The 15993-nt window shown below is 39.0% G+C and overlaps 1 protein-coding gene across 1 annotated transcript in view; it reads right to left on the bottom strand.

Moving 5' to 3' along the window:
* The window catches only part of SLIT3 (slit guidance ligand 3), a 519460-nt gene that overhangs the window by 17517 nt on the left and 485950 nt on the right, over positions 1–15993 (bottom strand). Inside the window, exons 31-32 of the mRNA XM_026688600.2 lie at positions 11282–11522; positions 3054–3184 (exon numbers count right to left, since the gene is read on the bottom strand). Coding sequence (XP_026544385.2) covers positions 3054–3184; positions 11282–11522 — 372 coding nt within the window. The remainder of the gene's footprint in view (positions 1–3053; positions 3185–11281; positions 11523–15993) is intronic.

The raw sequence follows: 15993 nt of genomic DNA, 5'->3' as shown, positions 1-15993 counted from the left end.
AACACGATAGGCGAGAATGTCAAGGCCTGGCATATTCCACAAAAGAGGGATCTAGGGAGTGGCATTATGGAAGATATAGTTAAAAACATCAAGAGTTACCAGCTTATCTAGTGCTACCTTAGATGAATTTATATTTCTAGGCTGGTGTCTCCTAACATATCAGTCTGCTTCCAATAGTGAGAGCAGCTTAGCAGAAGTGGGATTTTTAACTTACTTTGGGAAGGTGCATTAAAAGTCTTATGGCAGTTGCTGGTCCAAAATTCTTTGTGTTCCAACAGCACAATTATAACCCGCACTACTTGCTAGCACTTTAGAGATATTGCTAAGAAAAAGAAATGTTGATTTACCAAGTAGAAAGAAAGTGGAATTGAACCTGTCCTGTTCCCATTCTGAATCCCACTGACTAAGTCTAATCCATTTAAGGAGCTCCCTCTCTCCAGTCTGCCGACATTATTTGGTTGCAGTTTTTCCTCCCTGAGCACAATTTTTCCCCTTTTGAGGTTGATGCTAATCCTCATTCTGCTATAGTCCTTAAACTAATAAAAGATTAGAATGACATTTCCAAAAGGGCATCACATTAGCAGCAGCTTTCACCATCTCCACAGATCACATGGTGGAACACACCATTAGTGAACAGGCCATTAATCTTGTGGTAATGAAGGGTACAGGAATAATGAGGAGCCTGAATCTTAGTGCCACAGGTACCTTTGTCAGGCAAGAGAAGCTGCATATAATGCTGTGGTATCACAAACAGCCCCTTGTCACCACAGCATTCTACAAGCAACAAAAGAGAACAAGCACCCACTCTGATCAGTCACCGTGTGTGTTGGCTGCAACTAATGAGACTTCTCCTATGCTCTAATTAGTGGCATAAAACTGCTTTAACAACTCTGCCTATGCTATAATGTGGAATCAATTAGGATTAGCTGCATAATAAAGAATCTGTTTTCGTGGCTTTCCTACCAGGCTATAATCACTAGTGAAAGTAACCAACAAAAACCCTGATGATGGTTAGACATACTTCCTGAGACCTAATGACAGCTCTTTCAGTTGCACTATAGAGTTTGCTGAAGCCAAGGTTCTGCCTAATTAGTCAATACACCAACTAGCATAGAAAGCAACCTCCTGAATTTGATTCTATTCTCTTGCAAACCATGCAGCTCTAAAAGGAACAGATGGCAGTGCCAAACTGAGCTAATTATCCATCCTCCTGATTTCTTGTGTATTAACACTTTTCTCATGAAAGTCTGAGACTCTATAAGCAGTTTCCGGTTTCTCCCTATTTAAACTGCAATCCTTTTAAATATTACTATGTAGGACAGGGGTTCCCTTTTAAAGAGTAGGTGTTTGTGTAGACTTCTCTAGGGCACCATATATTGCCAGAACTTTGGGTATAGGAAAAGGTCCACCGGATTGGTTTGTTAACTTTCAGAGTGTCTTTATTTATATTATGGAGTACTTTCAAATAAGGTTATTATTCTGCCGTGTCCTGTTGTCATCTTCTATTCAAAGCCCAACAAAATTGTCTTGCACGTTTTGACTTTTTTCTTAGCATTTATAAAACTATGTTAAAGAGGGAAAACCAGAATAATTGCAGAAGGCCTCTGGGTTAGGCACTTCTAGGAACTGTTCATCAAAATGTGTCCCTCATGTGGCTGAAAATTTGCTGCATACTTCAGTTTCCTATAGCAAACAATTGTAAAAAGTTGGATATGACACAGTTTTTATGATTTGCTTTTCACTGCTGATCCCTTCTCTCCTTCCATGACTGCAATATGATATGTTATATCTTTTTACTATGGGGAGAGCCACTCTGGGTTTCTTTGAGAGCCACAGATGGTACAGTGTGCATTTGTACCAGTAGAGTTGGACATTTAAAAAAAAACAAAACAGAAAGGAAACAAACCACACACTAGTCTGAACTGGGATTTTCTCCATTAACCTATTACAAAGAGGTTGGAGAACATGCATAACTCATTCACATGTATGTAGGAAAACAATCAATTTGTTTGGTAAGTAGGAATGACCTGAACCAAGTCTGCTTCAAGAAAATATTTTTTAATTGTACCAAGCAATAGCTTTGTTTTTTGTTTTTTTAAATGCATTCATTCTGGATGTAGCTTGGCTTCCTTTACTACAATTTGCTCTTTACCATCTTTGGCAGCGCACATGCTGTTTATGACAGTAGCAGCAGGCAATCTGGGAAGAAGCCAGGTGGTAAATTCATGATTTATCAACTGCCTCGTGGCCCCAAAGGAAAGACAATCCAGACACGCAATTAAAAAATAACCACCAGACAATGTGATGCACAATTAAGGGTGTCATAATCATCTCCAGTTTTAAAATGACTGACATGAACTAGTCTATTTCTCTACAGGAAATAGATTTGGATTAACTATTTGGTATAATTTCCTATAAGAACTGCCAATGGGGAGGAAAAGTGTTTGGTTGCCTCATTGTGTTATGCAGAGGTAGTATTCAGCAGGTTCTGACCAGTTCTGGAGAACCGGTAGAGGAAATTTTGAGTAGTTTGGAGAACCGGCAAATACCACCTCTGACTGGAGATTTTACAGTATCCTTTCCCTGCCATGCCCACCAAGCCATGCCCACAGAACTGGTAGTAAAAAAAAAACTTGAATCCCACCACTGGTGTTATGCCTTCCTTTGCTGGAGGCTGTCAAACAAACACTAGGAAGCTATTTGTCCTAAGTGCTTTAGTAGATCATGCATTCAGTGGTGAGTTGTATTAGATGACTTCTGAGATCTTTTCAATTCTTTGATTTTTGGATTCTATGAATTCAACTGAAAACAATTAATTTCTAAAAGTTTTGTCTGAAAATGATGATGAAGAAAGAATCAAAATGTGCCCTCATTTTGGGGTGGGTGGTGATTGTTTCCTGCTAACTTTTCACTGCCTCTTGCTCTAGAATCTAGTAAAAGCAGATTTCCAAAGTGGAAAACACATACGCTCTAAAATGGTAAGTTTTATTAATCTTATTAATATAATGCCAATGGTGTTTCTTTTTGACTGATTCTAAGTCAGTCAGACTTACCTGTATATAGTTGTAGGTGGAGCATTCACTGTGTCATAGATAAGTCTTACATGCCCTTGATACAATTCTAAAGCCAGGGGATCATTGTCCCCTTTGTATAATAAGATGCCATTGTCCTTATCAGTTGCTACCTTTAAATAGAAGAAAAAGAAAATTAATAATGATATAAAAACAATGGTTTTTAATGGTTAACTAAGCATTAATTTGAAATTTACCCCATTGCTATTCAGTGATGATAATTGGTCTATGGCTTCCCAAAGAAAAATATTCTCTGTACACCACAAATATTAGGATGTAAGTTACAGTTACCAGGATGCAAATTATAACTTTCTAAGTTTCCCTAGTATAAGTGTTCACATTTAATAAATGGAATACTGGCATTCCTTAGTCATGTCAGAAAGATCATTGGAATACTGGATTGTGGAGTGATGCTTGACTTAGATAAATACCCTTCAATTCAGTTTTGAAGAGAGTTATGAGCATACAGAGTTTGACATAAGTCTGTAGAGATTCTCAGTCATCCAGGTCATGGTTGTCCCAAAGGTGTTTTTTCAAGAGGTGACTGGACTTACTTGTTTTTTCTTTTGAAGATGTTTCGCTTCTCATCCAAGAACTTCTTCAGTGGAATGGGTGAGAAGTGAAACATCTTCAAAAGAAAAAACTAAAAAGTTCAGTTGCCTTCTGAAAAAGCACCTTTTGGACAGCCATGACCTGGATGACTAAGAATCTCTACAGACTTTTAGCTATACAATTTGGGATGAACACCCTTTGAATGGTGTGGAAGTAGGAATGGATTTCCAGAGGGAAAAAATTGCAGACTACAGGAACCAAGAGCACTACTCAGGTGACCTTTAGGATACAGATAAACTTCTAAGTTATTTCAATGACCAGCTGTCTGCAAGGAATATAAATCCTTCCATTCCCCACTATCCTGTCAGAGTTGAAGAAGTTTCTTGGATGAAAAGTGAAACATCTCCAAAAGAAAACACAAAAAAAGTCCAGGTGCCTCATGAAAAAGCACCTTCGGGAAAGAGCTTGACATGTTGAGTGACTGCGGCACAGCAGAGGCTAAGTTAGAAATTCTGACTTTGCTTGTTCCTAGCTTTATGGTTCACCTTTTCCACCCCAAAAGCTTGTGCAATAGCTAGCTGAGCTGTTGTAAAAGATGTAACTCAAACATAATTTTCCAACATGTATCTGGTAACTTTAAATAATCCCTAGTGTTACTTGTGAAAGAACTTTCTTTCCCAACTATAAGAGATTTAGAGGCAACATAATATCTTTCTAGAAACTTTATTGACACGTAGACTCCTTATAAAAACAGTCACCTAACTGCAAGAATTTAGAAATTTTATAGTTTATATAGTCTGCACAAAAAGAAAGACTAGGTGTGGGTATATGTGGTGAATTATAACACATTAAATCTTATAAAATATAAGAATAATAAAATAGCCTTCTCTCAATATAGATTCTTTTTGTGTGCTTTTAAAGTCAGACTTGATTTCTGCTGACTGGCTGAGCAAGTCCTTGTAGCTTTTTTGACAAGATTTCAGAAGTGGTTTGCCCATGCTTGCTTCCTAGTGCTGAGAGAGAGGGATGGGCCCAACATCATCCAGCTTGGGAGCCTAAGGTGAGTCACTCTAGAACTCACAGTTTTCTGATTTCCAGCCTGATGCCATAATAACCATTACACCAAACTGGCACCAAGAAAGATATTAGTAATATTTAAATAGAGTTGACGGCTCAGCAAAAATAAGTGATTTTTAGAGATTTTTGACAGTAAATGCCACAAGGTTGGGGATACAAAATGAGAGGACATCTCATCCATGTCCCTATAACATCAGATTTAGGAGGACTTTAAAAGATGAGATGTTCCCATAGAATGGGTACATTCAATTTTGGGAAGGTTGTATATATAGGACTGAAAGAGACTGAAGGATATAAATGTGAACAAGTGTTGCACATGTTTTGAAAATGATTCATAAGACATAATTTGGGTTCATAAGAACACAAAACTTCTATGATATATTTTTTAAATCAGACTATCTTTTTCTATTTGAACCTAAGCATAGATGCTTCTACTTTATGGAATAAACACCCCCCCACCCGGTCCAAACTTTGTGTGGCAAAGCAAACTTTATACTCACAAAGTGGGTGAAGCCAGAATTTATTTTTTATGGGGACTCTCAAGTGTTAAATCATGTAGAGATTTAACAGAATAACTATTCTGTTAAATCTCTGCAAAACAGAAGGCCACCATTTTGGTCCCTAATAAACCCCAAATTCCCCCCTAAAAAAGAAAAGGGCTTTTCTTTTTTATTCTATCCATATGGAGGACCACTGGAGGGTAAAAAGATGGTTCACAGGATTCTGTGCCACACCTTGTCCTTCCATGTTTTAATAGTGCAAGTAACTAATTATATTAAACATACTTATTTCAGGATCTAGGTAATATTTTAAGCTTTTTTGTACAAGCTACTTACTGGCTTGTATATAGTTACACCGACTTGCTTTTAAAAAAAGGCCTTGAAATTAAACTCAACAATACTACTGTGTTTCTCACAAAATAATGCCGGGCCTTATTTTTTTTTTGACCCCCGAAAAAAATGGCTAGGCTGTCTTTTGGGGGGTGACTTAATTCCCCCCCTTGCAATCTCAGGTGGGCGGCGACAGCTTGGATGTTGACCTCGGAGTTGGTGGGGCACTTCGTATCGGGAGACCTTCTGCCACCGTTGCTTTCCCTTCTCCCCATGCTGCCGTGGCATTTAGAGCAATGTCGCGGCATTTGGCGTAGCCACGCAGCTTTTGATGCAGCCATGTGCGGCCATCCAGGGCTCCTTCCTGCAACCGGAGCCCAGTGGAGACACTCACCTTCAGGCGCTCTTGTCGCCACCTTCCCTTCGCCTTCGAAGGCAAAGCAAATTCTTTTAAAAACGATGCCCTACTACCGGTACGACAAAGCCTCCCCAGCCCGAGAGGGCAGCCAAACCCCACATGGGGAGGCAAATCTCCCGGGGCCGCAGCGCAGGATCGGCCCACCCCGGGAGAAGCGCCCAGCCACCATCCCTGCCTGCTGCCTCGCCTGGGGCACCCAGCGCAGCTGACAGCTGGGTCCTCCTGCCCAGTGGCGGAGCTCTCGCCAAGGAAGTGAGTGCCTCCCCACCGGGCCTTCCGCTCATCCCGCCAGGGCCACGCCAGAGCCATGCGGGCTGGGGAGAGCCAGGAAAGCGAGCCGCGGGTGAGCGCCCGCCTGCCAAGCGAAAGAGCCGGGCCGACCCAAGCTTGTCTTCCTTCCCAAGTCCCTCCAGCCTGAACCTGAAGGGGCCACCGGGAGAGGTTGCCCAAGCCCAAAGCCGCCTGTCCTTTCCACCCCTTGCCTAGCCGGTCCCCGTGCATCTCAAAATGTGCCGCCAGCTCCAAACGCTGCAGTGGCATGGGCATCGGGCAGAAGCGCTCACTCAGCGGGGCTCAGCTCAGAGGAGGACGTAGCGCAGGCCGTCGCCTTGCCTCCCTGTCCACAGATGGGTAGGCAGTATCACTGCCTCGGGTTGCCTCTCCCGGTGGCCCCTTCAGATTTGGGCTGGAGGGACTTGGGAAGGAAGCCAAGCTCGGGGCAGCCCGGCTCTTTCACTTGGCAGGTGGACGCATACCCGCGGCTCGCTTTCCCGGCTCTGCCCAGCCTGCACAACTCTGGCGTGGCCCTGGTGGGATGAGCGGAGGGCCTGGTGGGGAGGCGCTCGCTGCCTTGGCAAGAGCTCCGCTGCTGGGCAGGAGGGCCCGCCTGTCAGCTGCACTGGGCACCCCAGGCAAAGCTCTTCGTGCTCTGCCCGGCGCCAGGCAGGGATGGTGGCTGGGCACTTCTCCTGGGGTGGGCCAATCCTGCTCTGCGGCCCCGGGAGATTCACCTCCCCATGTGGGGTTTGGCTGCCCTCTTGGGCTGGGGAGGCTTTGTCGTACCGGGAGTAGGACATTGTTATTAAAAGAATTGGCTTTGCCTTCGAAGGCAAAGGGAAAGTGGCAACAGGAGCGCCTGAAGCCGAGTGTCTCCACCGGGCTCCAGTTGCAGGGAGGAACCCTGGCTGGCTACGTGTGGCTGCGCCAAACACTGCGTGGCTGCACCAAATGTCGTGGTGTTGCTCTAAACGCCGTGGCAGCACGGGGAGAAGGGAAAGCAATGGTGGCGGAAGGTCTCCTGATATGAAGTGCTTCCCCAATGCCGAAGTCAACGCAGGCAGCACCATATCCGGGTATGCAACAAAAGTACTTCCTAATGGCAAGCCCCCCACCATTCCCCCCCATTTTGCATGTTTAATATAGGCCTTAATTTGTGGGGAGGGGCTTAATTTGATTTTATGCCTATAAAACATGCTGGGACTTCCTATTGGGGGAGGCCGGATTGTTGGAGAAACACGGTCATACCAAATTCTAACAACAATACTTACATCTACCAGTAGAAGTACTTCTGGAATAGAATAGAATAGAATAGAATAGAATAGAATAGAATAGAATAGAATAGAATAGAATAGAATAGAATAGAATTCTTTTTTTGGCCAAGTGTGATTGGACACATAAGGAATTTGTCTTGTGTTTAAGCTCTCAGTGTACATAAAAGAAAAGATACATTCGTCAAGAGTCAAGAATCATAAGTACAACACTTAATAATGGTCATAGGGTACAATAAGCAATCAAATCATACTAGGAACTCATCATTATAAATCGTAAGAATGTAAGTGACAAAGTTACAGTCATACAATCACAAGTGAGAGGGGATGGGTGATAAAGAGTGATGAGAAGATTAATAGTAATAGTAGTGCAGACTTTGTAAATAGTTGGACAGTATTGAGGGAATTATTTGTTTAGCAGAGTAATGGCATTCAGGAAAAAAATGTCCTTGTGTCTAGTTGTTCTTGGGTGCAGTGCTCTATAGCGTCGTTTTGAGGGTAGGCAGTGAAACAGTTTATGTCTGGGATGTGAGGGGGCTGTAAATATTTTCACAGCCCTCTTTTTGACTCGTGCAGTATACAAGTGCTCGATTGAAGGCAGGTTGGTAGTAATTGTTTTTTCTGCAGTCCTAATTATCCTCTGAAGTCTGTGTCTGTCCTGTTGGGTTGCAGAACCAAACCAGACAGTTATAGATGTGCAGATGACAGACTCAATAATTCCTCTGTAGAACTGTATCAGTAGCTCCTTGAGCAGTTGGCACAGAAAGAACATTCTTTCTTGTGCTTTTTTGATGATGTTTTTGATGTTAAGTGTCCATTTTAGGTCTTGTGATATGATAGAACCTAGATATTTGAAGGTCTCTACTGTTGATACTGTGCTGTCTAATATTGTAAGAGGTGGTACTGTGGGAGGATTTTTTCTAAAGTCTATCACCATTTCTATGGTTTTGAGTGTGTTCAATTCCAGATTGTTCCGATTACACCATGAGGCAAGTTGTACAACTTCCTGTCTGTATGTGGATTCGTCGTTTTCTCGAATGAGACCAATCACTGTTGTATCATCTGCAAACTTCATTATTTTAACAGATGGATCATTTGAGATGCAGTCATTGGTATATAGGGAGAAGAGAAGTGGAGAAAGCATACAGCCTTGGGGGTCCCCTGTGCTAATTGTACAGGTATCAGATGTGATTCTGCCTAGCTTCACCTGCTGCTTCCTGTCTGTTAGGAAGCTTATGATCCACTTACAAGTGTGTTCAGGTACTGCTAACTGGTTTAGTTTAGTTAGAAGAATGTCTGGGATGATGGTATTGAATGCTGAACTGAAGTCTACAAAGAGGACCCTTGCGTAGGTATTTGGAGATTCAAGGTGTTGTAGGATGTAGTGCAGAGCCATATTAACAGCATCATCTGTCGATCTATTTGCTCGGTATGCAAACTGCATGAGATCTAACAGCGAATCCATGATGGTTTTCAAATGGGACAGCACAAGACTTTCAAATATTTTCATAACTACAGGTGTTAGAGCAACTGGTCTGTTCCCTGATGGAGGGCTTCTTTGGCACTGGGATGATAGTAGAGTGTTTGAAGCAAGAAGGAACATAGTACATATCTAGTGATTTATTGCAGATTTGGATGAAGATGGGGGCCAACTGGTCAGCACAGACTTTTAAGCAAGAAGGAGTTATCTTGTCTGGCCCTGGTGCTTTTCCTGGCTTTTGTCTGTAGATCTTGCACTTCTTTTTCTGTAATCACCAGAGGTTGTGAACCCAATGGGTTGGGGTCAGTTATAGGAGGCTTGGTTGTTGTTGGTGTATTTGAGATAGGGGTTGTGGAGATAAGTAGTTTCCCTTCAAACCTGCAGTAAAACACATTCAGGTCATCTGCTAGTTGTTGATTTCCTTCTGCCTGGGATGGAGGTTTGCTGTAACCAGTAATGTTTTTAAGAGTTTTCCACATGTTTGCTGGTTCATTTGTTGAGAACTGATTCCTTAACTTTTCAGAGTAGCTTCTTTTTGATGCTCTGATCTTTCTTGTTAATATGTTTCTAGCCTGATTGTATAGCATTCTGTAACCTTTTCTGTAGGCTTCCTCTTTGAAATGACGTAGCTGCTTAAGTTTAGCTGTGAACCAAGGTTTATTGTTACTATATTTTTGCAGGTTCCTTGTTGGTACACATAAGTCTTCGCAGAAGCTGACATTTGATGTTACAGTATCTGTGAGCTCATCTAGGTCTGCAGAGGCATCTTCAAAAGCATTCCAATCAGTCCAATCAAGGCAGGCCTGGAGCTTCAGCTTTGCCTCATCAGACCAAGTCCTCACTGATTTAATTTTGGTTTCATGGTCTTTGTCTGTAGACAGGTACAAGGTGAATCATGTAGTAATCAGAGTGTCCCACAGCTGCTCATGGTAAAGACCTATAAGCATCTTTTACTGTTGTGTAGCAGTGTTCTAAAATATTTTTGACTCTGGTGGGACAATTTACATGATGGAAATATTTTGGGAACTCTTTCCTTAAATTTGCTTGATTGAAATCTCCTAAATGATGGGAAGGGAATCTGGGTGTTTGGCTTCAGCCTCCACAATTTGATGAGCTAGAGTTCATAATGCCTTGTTTACACAAGCTTGTGGAGGAACACACACAGCTATTAGGAAAAATGAGGGGAACTAACGTGGAGAATAAAATGGCTTGCAGTTGATATGTAAAGAATCTAAGTTTTCATCACAGAAAATTTACACATCTATTTCTACCAACAATAAATACTAGTTCCAATTATATCTGTCCTCTACTTTATTTTAGAAAATAAAGCAATATTTTACTTTACAAAATAAGTAATAAATATACTATATAAATGTTGTAAAAATCATATTTAAAAGAAAAGTTTTTTAAAGCTTGTAAACTGAAATTTATTTATCAGCTTTCCTTTCATTAGGAAAGACTTCTGAATCCTGTTTCAAGAGATGCTTACTTAAAACTAATTTTTTTATATGAGTGGCAATTAACTACCAGATGGAGAAGCAATGTTTTAACTGGAAAATAAGCTTTGAGAACACCATCTGTGTGAAATTCATGTAGTAAACAAGTCTGGCTTTCATATTATCATCCAAAATGCATTTTTATCAGAATTATTTTCTGAAATAAATGTAAAATGTGAGCTATATAAACTGTGTTCTGAGCTCATAACTCATGTGACATATTTTACTCTTTTATACATGCAGAGCTAAAGAAAAGGTCTTTTAAAAAAAGCAAAACAAGATCATCTGTCTCCTTTCTGTGTTTTGGAGAAAAGTCTGTGATGAGGCAAAAAATAGATCTCTTACACTAAGAGTTGTATAGGCTGCATATATAAATGGAGCAGATTGATTTAATAAGCTGCTAAAAATATCAGTTATTACAGGTGATTTCTCAACTGCTTTTCCAGCAAAGTGAAGTATGTAACTGTCCTTTGATCAAGGACTGTGTGTGTAGCTTTGAGTGACATATCAGAACCTGTACTTCTAAAAGTTGAACAATAAATAACTTAATTTTATGCAATTGATATGGTTATTTCCAACATATTTAATAATGCTATCTTTTGGTTACATTACAGAATACAATTCTGGACTGCTTAGGATTTGGGGGGACTGAATGAAACCCTAAGACTTTAGGTTGTGTACATCTTTAGAATTTATTTATTTATTTGGGTTGCACACCAGGAATAAATGTAATGCTTTCATTGACCTTTGCAAAAGCTCTTTGCAATAACTGGGTTGAGAAAGGTTTATAATATTATCTACATAACTTACTTGAAGCGAGATGTTTGCTTGAGGACGGATTTTGGCTGGTGGAAGCTCAACGTAGGAATCCTTCCCAACAAAATTGACAGTAATGAGTTTCTCACACTTCTGGCCAGCAAAACCTGCCAGGCAACGACAGACTGGTTCCTGCTGCACAACAATACATTGCGCTCCATTTTGGCATTCATAATAATCACAAGGACTGGTTTGGAGGAGAACCATGGGTGGTGGATTTTCACAGAAGAGTCCACTTGAAAAATAGAAAATGGTTAATGTTAATTTGAGGCGCAAAAGCATTAAACAGGAGTTTAGTGATATGTGATTTACATAAATATCTTTTGCTGCTGTAGGATACTTCAAGTTGACAAATATTGGCCCAAACATTACCATTTCCAATTAACATTTCAATGTTTTAGGCGATTCTAAGAACAACTGCATATGGAATAGCTATAACACAATAGACACCACCTGATTTTGAAGAAAACATTTTGTACTAATGAAGAAATGTTCTAGGGAAAAACTATATGTTTATTACTGTAATTTATTCAATTTCTATAGCCATCCATAAACAAGTGATTCTATTGGTGAACAATCACATTGTGGGGATAACATATTTATTTTATATGAAAGCATAAAAATAATAAAAATTGTGTAAGGAAATTTTACATATTAATAATTTATTATATATTAACACTCCTCCAATTTTCCTGTTTCTTCCAGTGGAAAACTTTCTATTCACTTATGTCTTGACCAAACCAGGAAGGACAAAAATTGTTCTTCTATTAATAATGGTTACATTAAGCAATGTATCTTGATTATTTGACTGTGAAACACTCAGTTAAGGCAGAGTAATCTCCCTTTCCCTTCCAGATATATTGCAACTCTTTAAACCAGCCAAACTGCCATTATTCCCACTCTATCTGGAGGACCTCAGATAAAGAAAGTTTAAATGAATGTGAACTTTATAAGAAAAAAACCCCCTAACCTTTGAAAACTAAACTGTGTATTTCAAAAATTTCTTTAAAAATAAAACAGTTCTGAAATAAAGTAAAATAAAACCCTACGTGGAATGTTTTAATTTTTCAACAAAAATATACAGTTCTTTCTTATCAGTGTTTCTTAAACATGGACTATACAGTTACCACACTTGTCTACTTTAGAAATACAACTCATTTTTAATTTGTTCTTTTTTGACTTTCCTATACCCATATTTTCTTTTATTCTGATCAAAAACTGATCAGTCAATGTGAAACATGAATCTGACTCTTTTTTTTCTCAACATCTGGACTTTTTTTAGTCAGTATTAACCAAACATCTTGTGCTGACAATGTTGATATTCAACAAAAAATAGCTAGAGCAAGAAATCTGAATTAGACTAGAAATGTTGCATTGGATGAGAAGGTCTTAAACAGTCAGTGTTGCCATCATTCCAAAGGGATTCCCTATATTAAATTTTCAAGAGAAAGAAAGTTCTTATTTTAACTTTCAAGAAAGATATAGTATATGTAGGCCACCACTATGTTCGTATGTGTACCAGGCTGCAGACCGAGGGTTGGGGACTCCTGTTCTAGAGGACACTTTATAATAATATTTACACTTTTTCATTATTTTCTGCCTTAATGCTATCACTTCTCTGAATTGCTTTTCCAAGTAGTTTTCTAGTCACTGGTAGGCCAGTGGTGGACACTACAATAAAAATACACTTTTGCTGGATGAAATATGTGCAAAGAACAACTGTATTCATGTATAAACAGGTGACTTGATTGTTCTTACTGTAATCTTACTGTAATATTGTAATATTCTGTGCTGATATACTCATCCAATGTTCAAATCCTCCAAATGGAACACATTAATCAGGCAATGGTAAAGTTGAAAAGAGAAAGCCTAAGCTTTTTTAACTAAGTTTTTAAACAAAAGCATTCCAAAACTAGCCAATCAATTTGCACAGCATAATGAGCATATCATTACAGGTAGGTCCTCAATTTACAGCTAGTCACTTAGCAATCATAAAGTTATGACAGACTCTTTAGTACATATTACTTATTTGAGGCATGTGGCAAACAGCCTGCATTTACAGTTGTTTGCAATGCCCCACAATCATGTGATCATGATTTATATATATATTTTATGGGAAACAGGTCTATTACAGATAGTAGGTTTGCTTGATGGCTCTGCATTCACTTAACGACCATAGATTTTTTGCTGATGCAAAAAAAAGTCATAAAATTGGATTAGTCACGTGATGATCCACTTTAATGACCGGTACAACTTACAGCCATCATTCCAGGTTCAATTATGGTTGTAAGTCAATATAACCTATAACTTTCTTTGATCATTTGAAATCATTACAATTTTATTAACACAATCAAAATCATGTCATTTCATTTGAACGATGCAAAGCATATCTGTTTCCCGGTGAGGAATTTTATTGTGAAAAGAAAATAGGAATGTAAACCAACTACTGGTACCCGGAACTGGGAGACAGCAGTGCAGTTATGAGGCAATAGTGTCATGGATAATTATGGCCAGATCTGAGTAGCACAGATTTTATCAGCCTATTATATTTAATAGTGTCTCTATACTGTATTATGAAACTGCACCATTGCTAATGCTGACATGAAGAACATATTCAGAACTACCAAGTCTCAAAGCTGCTCTAAAACCAGATCCATTGCAAGTGTAAATCAAACGAACAAAAGATCCATACATTCTGTATCAAAATTCAGTCCTATTAATAGCATAAATAAAGGTAAAAAGTGAAGAAATCCCGACAGATAAAAACATAGTTAAAAAAATATTAGAATGTGCAGATATGGATAGATAACATTGACAATTAAGGAAAAGGAGAAAACTGAATATTTTTTGACATGGGACCTGTTTTATCAATAGAATAATAAAAACAGAAGTTGAAAACATGGAAATGTAAGAAAAGAACTAATGTTATAAGGGATATTTGTTAAAATGGATAAGCAAATATTATTACTATAGAATTAATATCAATGTAATGATTACTGATGTAAATATTTTGATCATTATTTTCTAAAATAATATGTACCCAGGCAACACACTGTTCAACTGAAATTGAAACTTTTATAGGTTATAAAATAAAAAACCTTTACAAAAAAACAGTCCAGACTAAGGTAGTTAGAGATAACTAGTTAGAGTTACTGGAATAAATCCCAAGAACCCCAGTACCAATTCTAGCATGTTCAGCGCTTACACAGATTGATACACTATTTTCTTCAGATTCTATGTAAAAGCAAAATTCAAAACTATTTTCCAACACTTCTTACTTTACCTTTTGTAACTCAGCTATCTTCTTTCATATAAAACACAGTATGACCCTTTTTGGAATGCATTAATATATTTCTTCATCTATCTCAAGTTAGTCTACATAGATGTGCTCCAAAAGCTGCCTGAGAGAGTTACTCCACGGAGTTCCAACATAAAGTATAACTAATCTCAATGAGGCTTATTCTTGTCCAGGTTTTGGACAGTCTGCTTTTGAAAGCTTTGTTACTGCCAGTTTTTTAATTCAGTCACATTCTTGGAATGGATGTTCTGAAAAGCCAGGGCAGGTATTGTAACCTTCTTCAACTTGTGACTTCTGGGAATCTTTAACTTCTCCGATCAAGGGAAATCATCAAGCTGGGAAAAGGTAAGACAGTGAAAATGCTAGAAAATTCTTCTTCCCAGTTTGTATTGTTTGTTATATGTGCTGGAATTTGTGGTGGTCAACATAGACCAATCACCTAGTTTCTTGTTAGTTAATACAGTTCTTTAAGGAGTATGCAGGGAGCAAACAAGAAGCAAAGGTCAGATTTAAGCTAACTATTCTGTTTATTTTGTTTTTAATATGCAATTGAAAATCCTTTATTTGAAATCTTATTACATCTTGTATCTTTATCTCTATCTTAAATATAACAATAAACTTGCTATCTGGTTTGTCCAACCAGGAAACTTCATTATGTATCAATCAATAGGCCTGCAATTGATTTACTATTATATTACACCTCTAAGAGCTTTTCTTTTCTTTTTTTTCAAGCCAAAAAGGTGAGTAAATTAAAAGTGAGTAAATACTTGTTTCCCAGATGATTGTAACAGCCCAATCCTGAACATGTAAATGAACTTTGTGATTTCAATGTTAACTACTCTCTTAGAATATATATATAGAATTGTGATTTGAATATTTAAGAGTAACCAAAGAAACTGCTACAGAAAAAAATGGCCCTAGCTATGGATTGCTATAGTTTTAGTAACCCCACATTTCCCTTCACCAAGTCGGTTTGTGCTGTCTTATCATAATGGGGGAGGAGGTATTCCTGGGTGAGATGAAGAACATTGAGAGTGTATGCCAGGAATATATATTCCAAGTAGGATTAATCAGGCACAAAGGTCATCCCAGCTGAAGCAGACATCTATATTAGTTAGAGATATAGACAGGGGTGGGATTCAATTTTTTTAACAACCGGTTCTGTGGGCGTGGCTAAGTTGGTGGGCATGGCTTGGTGGTCATGTTATTGGCTGGTGTGGCCAACTCAATATCACACATCGAGGCACGCATCTCCTCTCCCGGCCTCTCGTAACTGTGAGGATGCTGCAACAGTCATAAGTGTGAAAAATGGTCATAAGTCACTTTTTTCAGTGCCTTTGTAACTTTGAATGGTTACTCCACACAAGCAAAGTACCAGCAAAGGAGGGGAAAAAAACTCCAGAGAAGT

The sequence above is a fragment of the Notechis scutatus genome, chromosome 2, assembly GCF_049901735.1.
Source record: "Notechis scutatus isolate UNSWTSFEM ecotype Mainland chromosome 2, rNotScu1.2, whole genome shotgun sequence".
NCBI classification, from domain to species: domain Eukaryota; kingdom Metazoa; phylum Chordata; class Lepidosauria; order Squamata; family Elapidae; genus Notechis; species Notechis scutatus.
The sequence above is the reverse complement of the archived record's forward strand: the minus strand, read 5'-3'. Positions and strand labels throughout refer to the sequence as shown.